This window comes from Ostrea edulis, chromosome 4, assembly GCF_947568905.1.
Source record: "Ostrea edulis chromosome 4, xbOstEdul1.1, whole genome shotgun sequence".
Taxonomy (NCBI): Eukaryota; Metazoa; Mollusca; class Bivalvia; order Ostreida; family Ostreidae; genus Ostrea; species Ostrea edulis.
Window position 1 is genome coordinate 64,047,195 of NC_079167.1, and position 20,868 is coordinate 64,068,062.

Here is a 20,868-nt window from a genome sequence, read left to right on the forward strand (position 1 = left end):
CCCCCCCCCCCCCCCCCCTCCCCCATTGTATCCGCCAATGCATTTATGTATGTGCTCTTGCAATTGACCTTTTTGCACTCACAATGATTGTATTTTAATAATTAGTAATTTTTCATACAATTTTTTATAATAACCAGACACGATTACCTATTATACCTATTTGAAGAAATTGATATGATTATACAGCATAGTGCACCAAATATGTTTAAATAACAACTTTATATTCAATATCAATGGAAACATTTCAACCCAATCGACCCATGGATTGATTGATTGTATCTTGTTTAACGTCTCTCGAGAGAGAGAATTTTTCACTCATATGGAGACGTTACCAAGACCGGTAAACGGCTTGAAATTTAGGCCTTTACTCGGTGCTTACGGCCATTGAGCAGTGAGGGTTCTTTAGCGTGCCACACCTACTGTGACACTGGGCATCCGTTTTGAAGGTCATCTCCGAGGACCACTGACATCCACACCTGATGCCGAGCGTTTGGCAATGGAACTGTCACTACCTGTTTCAACAACTCAGGTCTGTCGCGACCGGGATTCGAACCATGGCCTTCCGCATGTGGGACGAACACTCTAACCTCTAGACCACCACCGCGGCTCGACCCATTGATCTCAAGGCCCATATGAGCTATCTTGCTCTCACAAATATATATGTTTCTTCATAAGTTTATGAGTCCTCACACTGAAACAAAAACTCGCTATTGGATAACTCAGAATCCATGCATATTGCATTAACTATTTGTAATTTCTCCCAGTTCACAGTATATATGCACTGTGTGTGTGTGTGAAGGGGGGGGGGGGGGGGGTTGTTAGAAAATGAGAAATTCAAACACATTGATTAAAGTTATAAAATTGGTATTTTATTTTCATTTAGAAATGTTTACTGATTTTGATATATCAAAAACTTAGAATAATCAACAATGACACTTCCTCTATATTTATGCAATATTGTTGTCTTTAAAAAAGACATGTAATACATGAGTACATGTACTTGTTTTCCATTAAATTCACACTTTAGTATGTTGCACAATATATCCATTGCTCTGGGCTCACAAATACATTATTGATTCTATCCAAGTCCCACATTTTGCAGAAGTTCTTGAATTTTCTCTGTAACCTGTAAAGTTGTGGGGTCCGGGGAATATGACATCATCAATGTAAATGAAGTACCTGTTAAAATATATTCTGTATATTCAAATATTGAAAAAAAAAGATGAATATCTAATATACTAAGAATTGTCTTTATAAATGTCTGGTGTTAAAATGAAAAATTCTATCTTAGAAAATATTGTACCTTTCTTGCTGATTTTCATGGCAAATTGCTGTTGAAGTTGTTGGCTCGAAGCCCATTTCAACTTGCACTGGTCCTTAGGATGATGCTTAGAAAAAAATCATCATAATTAATATTTGCACAGTCAGAATTAATTATACTGTGTCAGACAATGTCAATTTTCAAAATTGTGTGTCTCAATGCATGTTCAGTGAACTTTAAAATGCTGATATACTGAAAATTACATACATAACATTTATTTTATTATGTTAATTTTTAAAATATTGTCTGAAATCAGTATTACATATGTAACACTATGTTAAATGTGTGCAGTGCAGCAATGTGAACTCTTGCAGTAGTAGTACATCTGCATGATTGTTATTTATTTCATATTGTTATAGCTACCTTCTATTTAAACTGTACATACACCCCACCCCACCCCCGGGTCCTTAATGAGGTGAATAAACATCACAATTATCATATTGCAATATGAGATGACAGATATGTTTTCATAAACTGCCATTTCATTCTAATAATATCAAAACAAGTCAACTCTAGATTTATCAGACCTGTCTCCTTTACCGAGTGTGGGTCAAGAGAAGGACATACATATCTTATTTTCATACAATACATATATTTGCCTATGAGGGGGGCTTGTGATTTTACACATATTTTAAATAAAGTTTTGTAGACCTACATGCTTGTGTGAAACATGAAACCCCAGATTTGAAATATCTCTTAGGTCAATGAAATTTCAAGATACTATAAGTACTATCATATATACCAAATAGAATTTGTACTATCATATATACCAAATAGAATTTTAGTGCAACATTCCACCCATTCTGCACGGACGAAACATTTGGTCCACTATTATTACGTTGACGTATTCCTAATCTAAACTATGGCCAAATTTCTGTATCTTTCGTCGAGACGACCCTCTCAATCATCGAGTCAGTCACAGCAATAACTTATACTTTCGGAACCCCTTTTTGTTTTTCAGCTACTCTATGACGGTGTACGGAATTCCGAAAAATAATTTCACGTGAAAATACACGATTTTTACTGATCACGTGGTTGCTATCCGTCTCTACCTTAAACACTCTGTGAACTGCAGTCGTGTGAAGAGTGGCGTCATAATGAAGAGCGTGCACGTGGTGAGTGAGTTCTAGATATAAAGCTGACAAACAATCAAACAGAATTAAAAATTTGTTAAATACCTGGACTGATGTTATAAACACAAAATACCTGAAACATAAATACATTATTTTGCATATTTTTTGATCTCAAAGAAAATGATACATAAGGCTAGAAACTCTATTGATAACTCAAATAATTACGGCGCGCCATTCGCGATAAAATTCTGCAAAAAGATTTATGCGTCACATAATTGTTTAGAATGTTAACTTCCTCGACGTTGACGTAAAATATTTCTGCAATTTTCAGAAATTAAAATATTGATATTTTCTTGGTCATTTGAGTTTGATATTTTGTATACTAGTTTCCACCAATCTTTGGAGGTAAGAATACTTTCCTATATTTCTTTTCCTTTTTAATTTTTTTGTTTTGTTTTGATAGTTTATTGTAATACACATTTTAAACATTCCTAAGTAAATTCACGATTTGGTTTCCAATGGACCTTAGTCTTGCTTTGCCAACGATTTTCATCATTTGACTTCTTTTGCTTTTTTCTAAGACGTTTCCTTTTCTTTATCATTTATTTCATTTCATTTGTCATTCAAGGCGATTCTTCACTGTTCTGAGTTTATTCGGAAGGACTTCATTGGCGACATTAATTATATGATACAGTACACAGGTCAAACAATCATTTATTGACTTGACGATCTTTATGTAACTGTCCCATTCAGTATCAATTAATGTCTATGTGTAGAGTTCATAGTTACCAAGGTTATAAAGGAATATATTTCGTTTGAAATTGATTTTGGTTTTTAAGAAGCTTTCAGACTTCTTTGGGCAATACAAAGTATAATGGTATCACGCTTTTTTTTTTTACAACCAGGAATGTTCCATGGACGTCACAATATTATTTGATATATTTGGATTACTCGTGAGAAGATCTACTACAGTTTACGAATTTTCCGTACAAGATTTTGGGTTCTTTATTAATTGGAACAGGCCAAATTTTGTGATATACATTATCATTATGGAACAATATCTTTGGATATTTGTGTGGAGAGAGGAGAGGGTATTGTATCAATATCTCCTTTACTGGAGCGTCTATGTTTAGATTCGAATACACTGTCCAGTATAGTAGGCAATGCCACCCTGTTTGTTTACAGTTAACATTGGTCAGTGTGGTGGTCATTCGTGTCCAGTGTACCGTGAAGAATATTCACCGATAGATTCATATAGTTGCATGTATATAGTTCTATGAAATGTTCATTCAACCACACATTCACTCGTGTAATATGAATTTGGATCCGTCTGTTCCCTCTCAAAGCCTTTCTGTTTATGTTTTACATTGTTTTGCTGGAGTTGGCAAAAACTGCGACCGCCGTTAGCTCATTGTAATTGTAATTTACTTTTATTCAGCGGTTTCTATATTGCAATAGAATCTTCAGACCAGTTATTTCCCGTTGTCATGCTGTGGTCAATAAGCGTACTTCGGTGTTCTGGCGATTTTTTAGCGGATGCAAATGTTAGGCATATTTTTATCCTGTTTTTCAAGATGATGTGTAATACTTGTACGTGATTGACACCTGTGACCTAGCATGTTCTGGAGTTCGATGTTTATCACTCAGTAGAAATATGACGTAATTGTATCTTTCATGAATATTCCAAAGACTTCACTGCTATTATGAATACACTGTGAATATTATGGTGTGAAGCTCTGGTAAAAAGCACTTTAAGATTGACTGGTGATTAAACGCAATATTTCGGATATATATCTAGGTATTACAAGAATTTAATTGGAATTAACGGTCGACTTGTGACCGTTTTGTGTATAAATTTAGCTCGGCACGAACAATGTTATTATTCACCTATCGTAAGTTAGTATTTTGTAATCGTTAAAATTTTCTTTTTATAGTTGTAAATAAATCTTAATTGTTTAGTTGTATTTGTTAGTAAATTCTGCTGCGGCATTATTTAGGGTTTGTTCTGATCTGTAACTGTTTCATACATTCTCAAAATGTTCGTGTTACATGTAACATATAGGTTACAAAAGATGATGAGGGGGATATGAAGTCTACGCTGGAAAAGGGCGGTAGCTTTTGGAGATGCACAAACTCTGTAATGCATGTATAGGTCACAACACTATACCTATAGCTCATACTTTGTGATAAAAATATCAATCACCCTGATATGAAAACATTTTTAAAAAGAAATGAAAGTTCAAAATTGTGTTTTAACAACTACCAGGCTGAAGCTAACTGCCACTTATCAGCAGCCAATAATTCCGTTTAAGAAAGTAGTCAAGAAAATAATCATAGTTCTCAGAGTACTCTGGTGTTCTGACGGAATATTCAAGATTAACAATTAATCCGATTTTTTTTTTTTCAGAATATGGTTTCAGCACAATTTGTTAATAGGAAAACTATAGGGATTCTTCTCCTGATAGTAATTGGAATTTATGGAATGCAATACACGTACAAAAAGTTGTACTTCAATGATCAACATCATAAAATTATCCGTATGGCAAACGTGTCTTCAGCATCAATGCCTTCGTGTGGAATCCAGGGAATTTTCACAGAAGAACGGAAGATAATAACACCAAATCTAACGCAAGTCAGGTCTATATTCCCCGATATTAGAACTGATAAATGCATAGAATCAGTGAAGTGGAAACCTATACAACCTTTTTCAGAACTTGAATTGATCAAGTATAACGAGTGCATAAAAAGTAATGCCGATCCTAAAGACGTAAGCACTAACAGCATGCGTCGTTTGGATAGGACTGTCATCTATTCACATTTTACTTTTCTGAAGAGGAAATCTGATGTTGCTATCGTTGAAGTCGGGGGATATACCGGGAATCTTTTAAGGAATCTCATACCAACCACTGGAGCCAAATACTATGTGGTTATAGAACCAGTTCCGAGTTTCTACAGTATGCTTTCCAAAAGTATTTCAATGCTTCGTTTAAATTCTTCAGTCACAACGTACAATTTCGGTCTCGGTAAGCGATATATGGATTCAGCTGTCGGTGTTCAAGGAGATGCAACTGCAATCACGAAGAATAGCGTTGGAAAACGGACGGAGGTTATCCACGTCGTGAGCATCGTGGACTTCTTCATTCAGTTAGGCCTCGGTTGTCGTTCATTAGACCTCCTGACGATTAACTGCGAAGGTTGCGAATTTGTTGTTTTGGAGACATTAATTTCTACTAATCTGATAGATAAATTTGAGTACATTCAATTCCAGCCACATCATGCTGTTCCCAATCTTGGAAATTACCCTTGTCGCTACTGTAGACTACGTCAACTTTTGGCAAGAACACACGTAGTAGCTTACGATTATCCCCAAGTGTGGGAAGCTTGGAAGAATAAAAAACTAATAAACTAAGTAGAAGTAGAGTTATGTTTTCATTTCTTTACAAAAAGGATAAAAACGGACAAACAAGAAAATCATTTTAAAACAAGACCCATGAGTTGCATCACTAATCTCGGTCATATTGGCTCTGCTGTTGTTCGGCTGATGTGATATTTGAAAAAAATTCAATCGTTATTTCCATGAAAAGTTTTGATTCTATAACGAAATCAGAGATAACGAACATTGATCAATCTGAAAACCCCTAAAAGCAATACAAACTAAAAATTTGGGCAAGCACAGACCCCTAGATACACCAGGAGTGGGATCAAGGTGCCTATGGGGAGTAAGCATCCATTGTCGACCAGTCGCACACACCGTGAGCCTGATGCAAGCTTTCAAGCGGACCTTTACTTTCCTAATTTCCTTTTTTGTCAGAGGCTCTTATTTTCCTTATCTAAGCTCCAAAATCCTATTAAATCCCTCTCATTTTCATGATTCTGATTCTTTATTTTCCTTAGGCTATACAGCTCATCAGTTATAAATACAAAATATTTACAAATATATACAAATAATACAGTAGAGGGTGAGTAGACATACAGATACAATTTTGAGGATATAAAATCAATGCAATTCAACATACATATAACAATACACGTGAATAATATGTCGAAGCAAGTACAGAATTCATAAGTTACATGAAGATCGAAACTTTGTAGCCTGTTGTAGGAACTTTCCTAAATTATTGAGTTCTTTTGCATTATTTACACTAAGAAGCTTTACTAATTTGAAGACACTGGGTTTCTTGTAATAAAATGTTCTGATATATTTAGTTCCTAAACCGTTATAAAAAGGACATTTTAAAATAAAATGAAATTCGTCTTCTAACTCATTTAGGTTACAAAATGTACAAATCCTATTATTTCTTGAAATATTTTTATGCCTACCCTTCTCAATGTTCAAAGAGTGTGAAGACGTCCGAAATTTTGTTATATATTTCTTTCCATTGGGATCAATCGGTTTTTTAAGATAGAACTGTAAACAAAAATTATCAATAAGGTATTGATATAAAAAACATTTTGGTGAATTTACAAAAGATGAAAAAATATTTTGCATATATATATATATATATATATATATATATATATATATATATATATCTTACAATTTTTGTTCAATTACCTTGTATGTATTCTGGCCAAATCCCGATTCTTCCCATAAATATGTTAATCCCAATTCAGACAATTCTTGTTTTATACTTACAACCCAACTGTCTTTATTCAAAATCATGTAATCAAAAGATTCTTTTAAAATACAGTTATTTGTATTTCTAAGTTTTAACCAGTATTTAAAAATGCACATTTTCCTTCTGACATATAGAGGTAACCGTCCTAATTCAATGAAAATCCTAATTTTACATTTTTAGGTCACCTGAGTAAAAGATGACCTATTACAATTAGTTTGTGTCCGGCGTTGTGCGTTAACAATAAAGCAATTTTAATTTCCTGATAACTACCATTCCAATTCTTTTCAAATTTGGTATGAAGCATATTTGGTACAAGGAGGACATAAATTGTAAATTGTAGAACTCGTGGGGTCGTAGGGGCAAGGCAAAAACTGCCAAAAATTGACCAATTTTCAAAAATCTTCTCTACAAGCGCACATGCATAAGGAAAACTAAATGCATGTGATAGGGCAACTTCGATGCTATTGAAACTAAATGGGTATATAGAAGGAGTAGGTAGTCCTTTACCAAAATAGTAAATTTCACGATCCTTTGGGTTAAGGGTTTGGTTTCAAAGTGGAGACAAAATTGCTATAGTGATTTACGATTTGAAGGACTTCTTTACGTTAGCTGATACAATATAAAAATGAATGCATATTTTGGTGAAAAACAGAAAGGATGTTAAAAAAGGGTGAATTTTGCAACTCCCGAGCTTTTACTTTGCATTGGGTCTAAATTAGTCATATTGTTCAATGTTAATACATATATTATTTCATCGGCATATGCCTTTTTAAGGACATTGAAATTTTAAGAACACGTCTTGTTTTATACTTTTGAAGAATATTAGAATTTAGCTTCGCTATTAAGTACAAAATTTTTTCTGCATTTCATAGCGCTAGGGACTATGATACTTTGAACTAGTAGTCTAGTGCTCAGGTGACCGGTAAGAACTGTGGGCCTCTTCTCGAATGAGCAAAACTTGCTGAAAAATAAATCAAATCAAGTCTTAGTATACTTTCAAATAGTGATTGTGTCGAATCAATGTATTTCTATGAAGACATTTAATGTTAACAGCATTATTCAGCATGGATTTATGTACCATATACATGTATAACAAACCACTTCCTTTTTATATGGTTACATTGAAACACTGAATACCCATGTTGATGACCACTATTTAGATCTTCAATTATGGTAACTCGCTTTTCTATTTTATTTATATACCTGTTGGTGGGTACAGATTGACTTCTTTTGTATCACTTAGAAAGTTTTACCCTTTCTTTTTGTCTGAAAGAATGCTAACATATCCTAAAGATAGTCATTATTTATGACGAATTGTGCCCTACAAAGGCCCTTATTTTTCATAAAAAGTCACTTTAAAGTCTCCCAATACCTTGATCAGGTAAACGGAGTTATCCGTAGTTAAAATCAGTGTGCCAAGAACGGTCTACCGATCGGTATAAAACACGTCAGACAGCATTTAACCCAATGATAGGTTGTATTGGCAAACTGGATTGATATAACGACCATGCTAGGTTTAAACGAGACTATTGAAACCCCTGCATCATCAACTTCTTTGTCAGTTGTCTGCCTCGATTTGAAACTAATCATGCGTAGAACAAGTTCTTGCGTATCGAATCAGTTGAGAGATATAAACACCATATGCAGGTGATAATGGAATATTGCTACATGAATATGGGAAGTTGACGATGGAGAAGCTGAAATCATTCCGTTTATCATAAAGTTAAGTTGTTAGCTTGCTGTTAATATCTATATTCAATAAAATATATAACTTTCAAACAGAAATGGACGACTCTGGGGTGTCTTTTATTTCGAATTCACAAAGATATATCGAACTGACGTATGATTGAAATTATCAGTGTTATTGATAAAACGTCGTCGATGTATTCAACATTGACAGCCATAGCAAGACATTGTTTTGCTTCTCACGTAGAATCTTTTGAATTAATTATACTTCATAAGTGTAAAGACAGGTCCACTAACAAAGGATCACAATTTGTGCCCATGTGATTCCAACAGGCTGTTGAAAGACCTGAACACCATAAAAATGTCAGCAAATAAGTATAAATCGATTCGCTTGTCAGTTGATATGACATGGCGTAATCTTGTACATTTTCTAAGACTTTTCATGCTTTCATAGCTGGATTCAGAACCCCAAAGTAAATATATATTTTTTGCATATGATATCGTTGTATCATAGTTTGTATTTAATTTATACTGTTACTGTTTTGTGTACAGTGGTCAAAGGGTTCGATCGCTGATTACCGTTAGCTCAATTGGTAGAGTATATGACTGAAGATTCGGTCTAGTCCGTTATATTTTTTCCCTTCCTGTTACCTTTGGTGCAGTAAACTAGCCCCTGGAACTTACAAGTGAAAATGTCTGTCAGGGAATTAGGACCTTCAAAATATGAAGACATTGAAGAAGAGTAAAATGTAGGGATTAGTCGGGTTCGATGGCCGGTGGCCAGATTGCTCAGCTAATAGAGCACCTGACTAAATTTTCAGGGACCCGGGTTCGTATCCTGGTGCTTTCCGAGTTCTGCTTTCCTGTTACATTTTCCTCTGGTCATAGTATTAAATGCAACAGAAAAAGGTAATACAACAGACCAGAACCGGATTCGAACCAGGGCTCTCTAAATATTTAGTCAGGTGCTCTACCAACTGACCAATATGGCCACCGGCAATAGAACCCATGCAAGCCTGAAAACTTCACAGTGCTGCAATGTATAAATCAAAGAACTAAAAATACTGAAAAGCGCTAAGCTAACATTATAAATTATGTCTGAAATGTTTATGAAGAACAACAGGAAAAGAAGTTCATGTATCATCCTTTATTGTCACAACTGAATATATTTTGTGTAAGGAAATAACAGATATGGATGGGAAACAATATCATAAAACTATTTAACATAATGAAAAAATAAACCGTATATGACGTTTTTATACACAATAGTCACTATAATAGAATTGAATTAACATGGATTCCAAAACCATACCCTCGGGATTATGAAATTTACAATTTTGATTTAGCTACCTGCTATTTTTTAAATATCCATTCAGTATGAATCTAGTATCAGTAGCATTGAAAAGATGCTATTGAAATGTTTTACACCTAACACTAAAGACTAAGTTTGACCTCATCCTGGGGTCAGAACCTTTATCCCGAAGACCATAATCCCGTAGGGATCCGGGTTATAGGTCCTCAGTACCCCTTGCTTGTCGTAAGAAGCGACTAAATGGGGCGGTCTTTCGAATGAGACCGCAAAAACCGAGGTCCCGTGTCACAGCAGGTGTGGCACGATAAAATCCAAATCCCTCCCAGCTCAAAGGCCATAAGCGGCGAACATGGGTCTTAATTTTAAAGCCCTTCACCGGCAATGGGGATGTGGCCATATGAGTGAAATATTCTTGAGAAAGACCCTAAACAATATAAAATCAATCAATCAACCGAAGAGCATGACATTTACAATTTTGCGGTAAATGACTACGCAATTGATTTTTCTTACAGATGTGAGGTTGTAGATAGCATTATTTTTGAAAATTGTGAAATGTTGGCAGTGTTTCAAAATTTGAAAACAATTGTAAAGGTATTAAAGCCTTTTAGACTGCTACCGCACGACGAAAGTTGATCAAATGCAATAAAAATGAATGAAAACTTTCAATCCTAGCATTCACAACATTTACAAATATAATAATCAACTGTGTTTTAGTTTAAAGTGATTAAAACGTTTTTAAATTAAGACTAAAATGAAACTAATCTATAGTTTGATACATTCGTCAAGTCAAAAAAATGAACACACAAATGAAAAAAAAAAAGAAAAAGAAAAAATTTAAACATACCAACATAATAAAAAAAGTGTTACGAAACAATTTATATCCCTTTCCAAAAATCATTTAACTCTACATCAGTATGCACCTTTATGACATGTACTACACAGTTCAGTGCATAATTACCGTAAGCAATCAAAACATGAAAGTACAGTTTTTGTAATTAATACTGTTGTTGAATTCAATCCAAAATCAGGTTGGAGAGAACGTGAATTCAAACAATAAAATGGAATGCACGTACAATTGTTGTTCATAATACATGTACAAAATTGATAGCTTCAAAACTAAATGCAGCTTATCAACAAAAGTGGAAAGAACTTTTTTTGTTAACATGGAAGTTGTACAGTTCATGTTGCAAGCGCAGGAAAGATACCAATAAAATAAAAAGAGCACGGACAGTAAAATCGATAATAATAATGATAATAATAATAAACGTTTCTACTATAAAAGTCCATATGATATAGAAAAACAATTATTATTTACATACACCATGCTTCAATCTTTTAAGAGTTTCATAAAAACAAGAATGATAATACATATATAGTTTAAAAACTGACGTAATAAGAGAGACTAACATACATGTTCATCGATTACTATCAGACACTGTAATGATTGTTTGTAATATATAAATTCAAAGAAAAGAGAGCTTGTACAGAAGTGCAAAGCCGTACAAAGCACAGACTCGTCTACTTCTATTTCATACTTGATAAAGTTGACTTCTTAGTTTTCCGTTAATATCTATTTTCAATAAAAATATCTTCTCCATCGTCAACGTCCCAGATTTATGTAGCAATATTCCATTATCAGCTGCATATGGTGTTTATATCCCTCAACTGATTCGTTACGCAAGAACTTGTTCTGCGTATGATCAGTTTTGAAATCAAGGGCAGGCTACTGAACGTTGATGGTGCAGGGGCTCGTTTAAAGTCAGTATTTCGCAAATTCTATGTTCATTATAGCAATTTAGTCTGCCAATACAATCTATCATTGGGTCAAATGCTGTCTGACTTCATACCGATTGTTAGGCTGTTCTTGACACACTGATTTTGACTACGGATAACTCAGTTTACCTGATCGCGATATAGGGCTCACGGCGGGTGTGACCGACCTACAGGGGATGCTTACTCCTCTTAGGCACCTTATCCCACCTCTGGTATATCCAGCAGTCCGTGTTTGCCCAACTGTCTATTTTGTATTGCTTATAGGAGTTATGAGATTGATCACTGTTCGTTATCTTCACCTTCCATTGTACTCATGTGGACAGTTTCTTAAAACAAAGCTATACGGTTTCCTCATGTAATGATTTCAGTGACATACATCAAGAATGTCTTCATTTGTCATATTTTATATTTATCACAACCTTTCATCAAGTTCAAATATTATTCTCTTATTGTGTTTAAAGTTTCTAAATGGAAATTTCACATTTATAGCCTAACGTCGATTCTGATGCGTCAATAAATTCATTGAAATATTTCAAATATCTCCTTAATGTAATGTGCTTAACATTCAGATCCTTCGATAAATTTCAAACTTGCCTCTACTGTTATTTCAACAGGTGTCCCACATTTCCTTAATGTCAAACTTATACGGTACCAATTTTGATGCACCAGATGCGCATTTTGACAAAAACATAATGCTAAATATGCAATGAAAGGCGAAAATAACGAACAGTGATCAATTTCATAACTCCCATCACCAATACAAAATAGATTGGTGGGCAAACACGGACCCCTGGACACACCAGGTCGGGTGCCTAGGTGGAGTAAGCATCCCCTGTCAACCGGTCACAACCGCTGTGAGTCCTATATCCTTATCAAGTAAACGGAGTTATCCGTAGTCAAAATCAGTGTGCCAAGAACGGCCTAACAATCGGTTTGAAACACATCAGACAGCATTTGACCCAATGATAGGTTGTATTGACGAAATAGATCGTTATAACGACCATAGAATATGCAAAATACTGACTTCAATCGAGACTGTTGAAACCCCTCTACCATCAGCTTGTTTGTCATTAGCTTGCCTCGATTTAAAAACAGACTATACGCAGAACAAGCGCTTGCGTATCTAATCAATTGAGAGATTTAATTACCATATGCAGGTGATAATGGAATATTGCTACATAAAACATAAATATGAGAAGTTGAGGATGGAGAAGCTGAAATCATCCCGTTTGTCATACAGTTGAGTTGTCAGTTTGCCGTTAATGTCTCCTTTCAATAAGATATCTAAGTATGAAGTAGAAGTGGAGGATTCTGTTGTGTCTTTTATTTCGAATGAATACTTTAAACTTTTCAGTCAAGTGATATATCTCTTGTTTTTCTTCAGTTTTTCGGTATCTCTTTGAAAAAAACATTCTATGTTATAACTGATTTCCTGATGACATGAAGATCTCAAAAAAATTTAATTTTCCATATGATGAAGTTCTTTGGAGATGCCTTTCGGTAATAAAATATATCTGAAAATTTCGACTCTAGCTTATGTAACTGTTGAACGCACCTACTAAACTCTGCTAATGATATCGATACTAGGAATATTCTATTTGCATTAATATTACCAGGATAGTCACTAAGGATGTTTCAAGCCGAGTCATGGATGCATAGTGTATGATCGATTTGCAAGAAAATTGCATGAGTTTCTTTATATAAGATCTTTGATGTAAAATGAGAAGTAATTATTCTGTACTCCTATTCTGAATAAACACAAGCTGATACATTCATCTGTTTCCATTATTCTCAAACATTTGCTAACAACGACCTACAGTGTATTTGTTAACAACCTGGATAACCTACCCAATGCATGGGTGTGATATAATTAAATTATTAATTGAATAATTAATCAAGCATATTTGATATAATCAAATTCAGAATTTGGCTTTGAAATCGAATTAACAACAAAATATATTAGCGTCCGCACCTAAGTTAAGGGCTTCAATAGCAAAATGCGCTATGATTTTGGAGTAACATTACACCTCAAATTCACTACTAAAATTACAAATTTTACTGTCAAACACCGACACGATATACTACACATATCTTGACTATGACTGAGGTACCGTAAATTTCCCTCATGGTAATTTCCCGTAACGTAAGTTGAATATTTTCGATTCTTATGAAGACATGGTTATCAGAAGATGAAGATCTAATGAAACATAAACTCCGATTTTCTAAATGAATAGATAAGAAAAAAACCTTAAACATTGGATTCAACTTAATAATCCCTATAAAATGCAGCTAGTGAATGCACAAACTGGTACTAAAGAAACAACTGGTGCACAGTGAACCCGATGGTATATCCTTGATTTACTAGAGCGTAACATACCAACTGCAATTTTCCATCTGTGGGTTTTTTAGTTTAATTCACAATTAAAAGGAGAACTAAGCATTCCCTGTCGACCAGCCAAATAGGCTGTGAGATAAAGTAATTAGTTTCAGTGTTCTCAGCCAATCAAATTCTGTGATAAAATTAAATTAAATTATAGGATAATATTTCATATACATGTATATCATTTCGCCTTATCATTATTTACATCTAATCACGTTCCTCAATGTTTCTCAGTTAAATGATTCTGCAAGATAACAACATTTGCAGATTTCCGAGGACAACAGGGAGTGACCATATTCACTGCATTGTTGGTATCATTCATTATGAGACTACAGACTTTCCGCAAATTTCAGCAAGGTAATTTTAATAGAACGGTTTTGAATATCCCCTCTCATCAACAAACATATCATAAACCTTCAAGAAACAAATTCACAGAATTGTGAAAAAATAAGTTCATTCGTTCGAGCTGTGGACCTCTCTGTGACATTTCCAGATTATGCACTGATGGTCCATATTTTAATCAAATAAAAGCTCCGATGAACTGCAGATTAATTGTCGAAATCCATATATTGATGAAAGTCATACCTTCAAAGTACCTCAAAAATACATCCAGAGCTTTGAAACGACTTTACGATGGAAAACAGATTAATAGTTCCTGCCAACTATTTCAACTAGTTGAGTTTAGGATCCAGAGCTTAAATCCCTGTTTAATCAATTGAAGGATTGATCTTAGCGTCAGATTAGCAGCAAAAGGTGTACTGGGAAAATATGTTTCGTCAGAGACAAATGGAACCATTGTCTTTATTAGTGGATGTTTTTCATTCTATTCTGCCGTATTCTAAGGTCGCAACTTCTATTGCACCTTTTTCCTAAACTGTCGCCTCTGCCCAAAAATTTTCTAAACCAATTACTAATACACGGCCGTTCTTTCCCCCCGAAGTGTGATACATTTCACCTTTCAATGAGTTTGTCTGTGACTCTTACAGCGAACGCTTGTATTTCACATCTTTAAAACGACCTGATGTCAAAAGAAGATACTCTAGATCTCCTGTAGCAGGATGACCCAAAAAATCATGCATTCAGTATAAACATGTACATCTAAGTTGATGTAGCCACATAGGTCGACTAGAAAAAAATTGCGGTTTTGTCATGGTATAAAAAATTCACGATTAATTAACGCGATTTGATGCCATTATTTGTCGTTTCATGAAAGAAAATGTTTATATTTTATGATATCGTACAAAGACCTATGGAGATCGAAGGTTGATATAACAGCTGCCACACTATGGAACAGTTTACCGATAGACATCCGTTCGTGTGGCACTGTCAAAAGTTTTAAGACAAACCTCTAAACATATCTTTTAATGAAATCTTATAACCATATTTTGTAATATATTCTTTTTTAAAGTATAGGCTGGTTTGTCGCATGAACTCGTAATGTTTAAATTGTTTTATTTTATTTGGATGTTATATTTTATGATCTGATTAATCTTTATCATGTTTTACATTTTACATTGTTAAAGCGCTTAGAGTAATTACAAATTATATAATGCGCTATATAAATGCCGCACATTATTATTATTATTATTATATCTAAACCAAGTGAACCAATTGTTTATTAAAAGCTGACATCATTTAATCTGCCCTAGTCCGGCATTAATCATTCTGATTAACACCCCCTTCCCCTTTTTCCAGAATTATCTCCTTACCTGGCGCGCGGGTGTAAGGAGGGGTTGGATTTAGTGTACAATGAGAAGGGGGATGGGATGGTTTTAATCAGACTGGGCATTCATGGCCGCTGGTGAGAAAACTATTTTCCAAGATTTTTCCATGTTTAAAAAAAATTCTTTCTATGACAAGAAAACACAATGTGTTAAGAAAACATATATTACATTATTGTAATGATAGAATTTATTATCATAATTTGAAATATTTTCTTCATATTGTAACACAAATAAAAACTAAATGTGTGTTTGGGCCAAAATGGGGGGTGGAGGGGGGGGGGGTAACATCAATCAAAGTCTGATTATGACAGGTTAATATAGATTTCTCTTTTATCCAAATGCATGTATTTTATATGTATTATTATTCTTTATTGCTGAAGACATACGTCTTATGACATACACGTTTACAAAAATAATAAACAAGTTAACAATTGTATAGTATGGCATGGCATGACATTATATGGTATGTTACACAATACTGATGTGAATTTATAGACAGAGAATGCTATATAAGTAAATCATTATGTAAATTAAAGGCACAGTAAAGATATTTCCCCAAATTACACAACTCTTTGAAATTTTTTACACTTAATAATTGTATAAGTTTAAAAACAGATGGGTTTTTCCAATAATACTTCTTGATATATTTCCTGTGCAATTCAATAAAGTAAGGGCATTTTAAAATGAAATGAAATTCATCCTCAATATCTAAATTACAAAGTTTACAATAGCGGTTATTTCTTGCTACATTAAAATGACGTCCACTCTCAATGGCAAGATTATGCGAAGACATTCTAATTCTACTAATATGTTTTTTATAAACATGTGGTATAGCCTTCATCAAGTAAAATTGCAATGAAAAATAGTCATAAATGTACATATAAATTTTACATCTTGGTGACGAGTTGATTTGTTCAACAATACTCTGCACAAAAATATCAGAAATTCTTTGCTTAATTATTGGGAAATAAGTATTACAATATACGCCATTATATTCTTGATTACACCAAATATGACCCAAACCTATATCAAATAGTTTGTTTTTTATATGGATAGCCCAATTAATCACACGATTTCCACCCTTGTCTGCTTCTTCACGTAAACTTTTGTAGCATGTTTTCAAAATACAATTTTCACTTTGTAATAATTTAAACCAAAATTTAAAAATTCTAAACCAGCGAACAATGTTCATGGGCAGTCTGCCTGTTTCTACATACACCATAGCATTATTTGTATTTTTCCTGACACCCAGTACAGACTTCAAATATTCCAAGTGCACTTTTTCAACATCTTTTGCACTATGGCTACCCCAAACTTCACAACTGTAATTAAGTATACTTGCAACATATGTATCAAATAAGGATAACATTGTTTCTGTGTTTAAATACATTTGGCTGACTTTAGATTTCAAGGAAAACATTGCTTTTCTGCCCTGGCTGGCCAATTGCTTTTGTGTGGTGCTAAATTTTCCATTGTAATTCATTAAAACACCCAGGTATGTGAATTTATCAACAATTTCTATAGGCTCCCCATTCAGATGCCACCTTTCATTACTGCTAATTTTACTCCCATTTCTGAAAATAACTATTTTTGTTTTTTTCTACATTCACTGAAAGATCCCACTTTGTGGTATAGGTAAAAAGTGTATCCAGCATGCTCTGCAAATCATTAGCACTTTCGGAAAAAAATAACCATGTCGTCTGCATACATCAAGACAAACAGATTTAATTCTTGTATTTGTACAGGGATCATCCCTTTTGTTAAGAATTCGATCTCAAAATCATTAACATATAATGAAAAAAGTATGGGTGACAATACTTCCCCCTGTAATAAACCGATATCATTTTTGAAAACCTCAGACAACATTCCTGCTGATCTGACACAAGACTTCATATTTTCATACATCACACGAATAATACCGAGTAGTTTCCCCTTTATGCCAACAGTGCTAAGTTTTTTCCATAATTTTATTCTTTCAATTGAATCGAACGCCTATTTAAAATCTATAAAACAGCAGTACAACTTTTTTTTCTTACATAATGTCATATCAATAATTGAACTCAGGCTAAATATAGCCTCAGCTGTGCCCCGCTTTGGCTGAAAACCAAACTGCGCATCGGTAATAACATCATTGGAATTTGACCATAACAATAATCTCTGGTTCAAAACATATATACACTTAGTAGCTTATGACCAAAAATTACATGTGACCCATATATACTGGTATTGGTATGCTATGAGGTGATGGGCATGTGTCCCCTTCTTGCTTAGATTTTCTCTAATTTCGACTAAATCCACACCCCATCAGAGTACCATGCAAGGGGATTTAGACACTGTATACCATGATGAACCAATTCAATTCTACTTTTATATCTGGGTTCATATACTTTCCCTCAGAGTTGCAGTATTTTCGCTGGACCCTGTATGTTTTAACCCGAATTTCTTCAGTATTTACCCCCATGTATATGCTAGGCATAATGCTGACACCTACATGATGCATATCTGTTTTCATTACGCACTCTGCTACACTCGCAATGTATAATAAATATTCCATTCATTTCTAACACATGTATGCAATCCCTTACCAAATGTCACTTCAAATACAGGACATCTCTATCTTTAAATGAATTTGAACTGTGCCTAAGAACGAAACTGTCCCTTTCTACCATGAAACTTACATTTTGCTTTAAAACATAAACCAACAATTCTTAATTGTAATTTCTTTTCATCTTTAAAAAGGGTATTGGCATCCCATTATTTAGTGGTAAGTTCCCAGGTATCTTCTACTAGTGACAGTCTACTGGCAAATCCAGACATGCACTGGAAGGATGCTGATGTGGAGGTCACAGGGACACCTGATCCAACAACTGTGGCATTTCATTCGGAGTAACAACCTCGCATTTATTTGGTATGACTATTTGAGGTTGAATATAGAGTTAAATCGCTATACATTTGCTTAACATTCAAATAAATCCAGATAATACAGTCACAAATAGAATCATGGCGTTATGGTACACTGATATATGTGTTCCATTTTACTGTTTTTACTGCATTACTAGGTATCACATGCATACAAACAGAGACAAAAAAACGGAAAATCATTATTCTGTTTCTAATTAAGGTATGACAAGTTTTTTAAATGCTGACAAATAAGGTATGGTGGCCAATACTGATTTTATTTGGAATTTCCTTTCAGATATGGGACCCGATTATTCAGAGATTTCAGAGAACTGCAGATTTTATGAAGCTATTTTTCACAGAAGATTTGGTTTTTTTCATCTATATTACCACCAACCATTATGCTGAGATGGTCATATCTAGGGGGAAGGATTGTCATATGCTTCCCATGGAAGTTTGCAGCCTCTCGCTGAAGAAGAATTGTACAGGTATTACTAGTTTTAAAGTACCGATATTGTGACAGTGATTTCCAGTTTAAAACGAATAATAAAATGCATAATAAAAAGATTACCTTTACCAAAATTAATCTGGCTGTGCATCTAACACATTTATTAAATGTGTACTACAATTACCTCTGATAAAATTTCATAAGTAATTGAATGCATAATTTTCAGAGGACCTTGATTATAGAAAACATTTACAGAGACAGTTGAGTATTCCAAACCTCTAACGATACATTAGTGTTGAGGGCTAACTATTAAGAAATATTTTTTTCCAGATTTTTCTGCATTATCTTATACATGTCTGCTGTGAAGTTCCAGTTGATAGACATATATTGGTCAATGCATGCCGCTATCGGAACAACCCAGTATCAAGTATTATGTCTAGAAATAGGTTTTAAAAGATTGAATATAAGAAAACTTTTGTTAAATATGATGCAAGTACATTTAAATCTAGTGCTTGAAATAAGTACTTGAACATTCGTATACGTTGAACTTGGGGAGAAAAAACGGGTAGTACTTTTTGATAACATTTGATAAGGTGTTGTTGCTTAGAAACCAAATATATTTGAATACAAAAAATTAAATTATTTTAGATTAACAATAAAGATCTTTGTTTTAATGTAACAATATTCATTCTATTTAGTGGAACATAATGTCAAAACGCCATATTATTAGAAAATTATTTATAGGTATATAAAGTACGAAGTTTCCATTTTATTACCTTTGGCCTTAATTTTCTTCATCATATTTTTGATAAAAACATTTCAAAATGATTAAGATCTATTTAAAGATTATATTTTTAAAATAATATGACATTTACTAATCATCATGCAACGTAATTATGTTTAAATTGTGTTGAATGGATGCAGAAAAGCAAATTCTGGTCAAAATTGTACCATGAGGGTTATTAAAAATATTTGTCAATAAAATTGATTAATTTGTTTGTGATGTTTTTGTATTATTTTAAAAGGCACATCAGCTCATGCATTTAGAATTTCCTATTTCTGACTCTAATTTAGTGCGAGGGGTCGTAATATATATATATACATGTATATATATATATATATATAAATTGATGATCAGATGGAGTTCAATCACATAACATTTATTTCTCTACAGGCTGTTTCGTAAGGGGATGGTTTCCCCTCACTCGTCGGGAGAAAAATGACATCTAACGAAAAACATCCGCATGGCTGAGAATATGTTACACAGAAACATACTGGATAGTTGCTAAGCATGATTACACACAGGATTGAGTAAATAGAAATTTATGGGAATGACGGCAAGTGCTGACAAGTTCTGAACGCTTATTCGATGAAGAATTTTCGGGATGACATATTATAAAGAATTTCTCTAGAATACAAAGCTTGCACTTTTTTTTAAATGTTTGAGTATGATGATGTTTTTCCTAAAATTTCCCACTTGATTTTGTAGTCAATATTTTTGTCTTTCAATGTCCATATGAATTTGCTGAGCTCGGTGGTATTCTTTTTCGTGGGATTACGGAATGAATGAGTGTGGTTGGCGTATCTTAATTTGAACTCGGTGTCTGCTAGTCCCACGTAGCTCTCTTCTTGCC

General features: G+C 33.9%; 1 protein-coding gene and 2 long non-coding RNA genes across 4 annotated transcripts; 2 read left to right on the forward strand and 1 right to left on the reverse strand.

The window, feature by feature from the left end:
* Positions 1-847: 847 nt before the first annotated feature.
* Positions 848-2,124, reverse strand: LOC125666765 (uncharacterized). Its single transcript, XR_008802550.1, has 2 exons — positions 1,304-2,124; positions 848-1,179 (listed from the first exon to the last, which is right to left on the reverse strand). It is a non-coding gene; the product is annotated as an uncharacterized LOC125666765 (long non-coding RNA).
* LOC125672192 (uncharacterized) lies at positions 2,081-5,814 on the forward strand. 2 transcript variants are annotated; one of them, XM_056163412.1, is made up of 3 exons: positions 2,081-2,436; positions 2,781-2,799; positions 4,802-5,814. In XM_056163412.1, the coding sequence occupies exon 3, from the start codon at positions 4,805-4,807 to the stop codon at positions 5,801-5,803; it is 999 nt and encodes a 332-aa protein (XP_056019387.1). In that variant the 5' UTR covers positions 2,081-2,436; positions 2,781-2,799; positions 4,802-4,804; the 3' UTR covers positions 5,804-5,814. The 2 variants fall into 2 exon arrangements, with proteins under 2 accessions (XP_056019387.1, XP_056019386.1); XM_056163411.1 differs by lacking the exon at positions 2,781-2,799.
* An 8,609-nt stretch (positions 5,815-14,423) lies between these two features.
* LOC125672186 (uncharacterized) lies at positions 14,424-20,188 on the forward strand. The gene is made up of 4 exons (XR_007368873.2): positions 14,424-14,521; positions 18,628-18,796; positions 19,085-19,274; positions 19,565-20,188. It is a non-coding gene; the product is annotated as an uncharacterized LOC125672186 (long non-coding RNA).
* Positions 20,189-20,868: the final 680 nt, after the last annotated feature.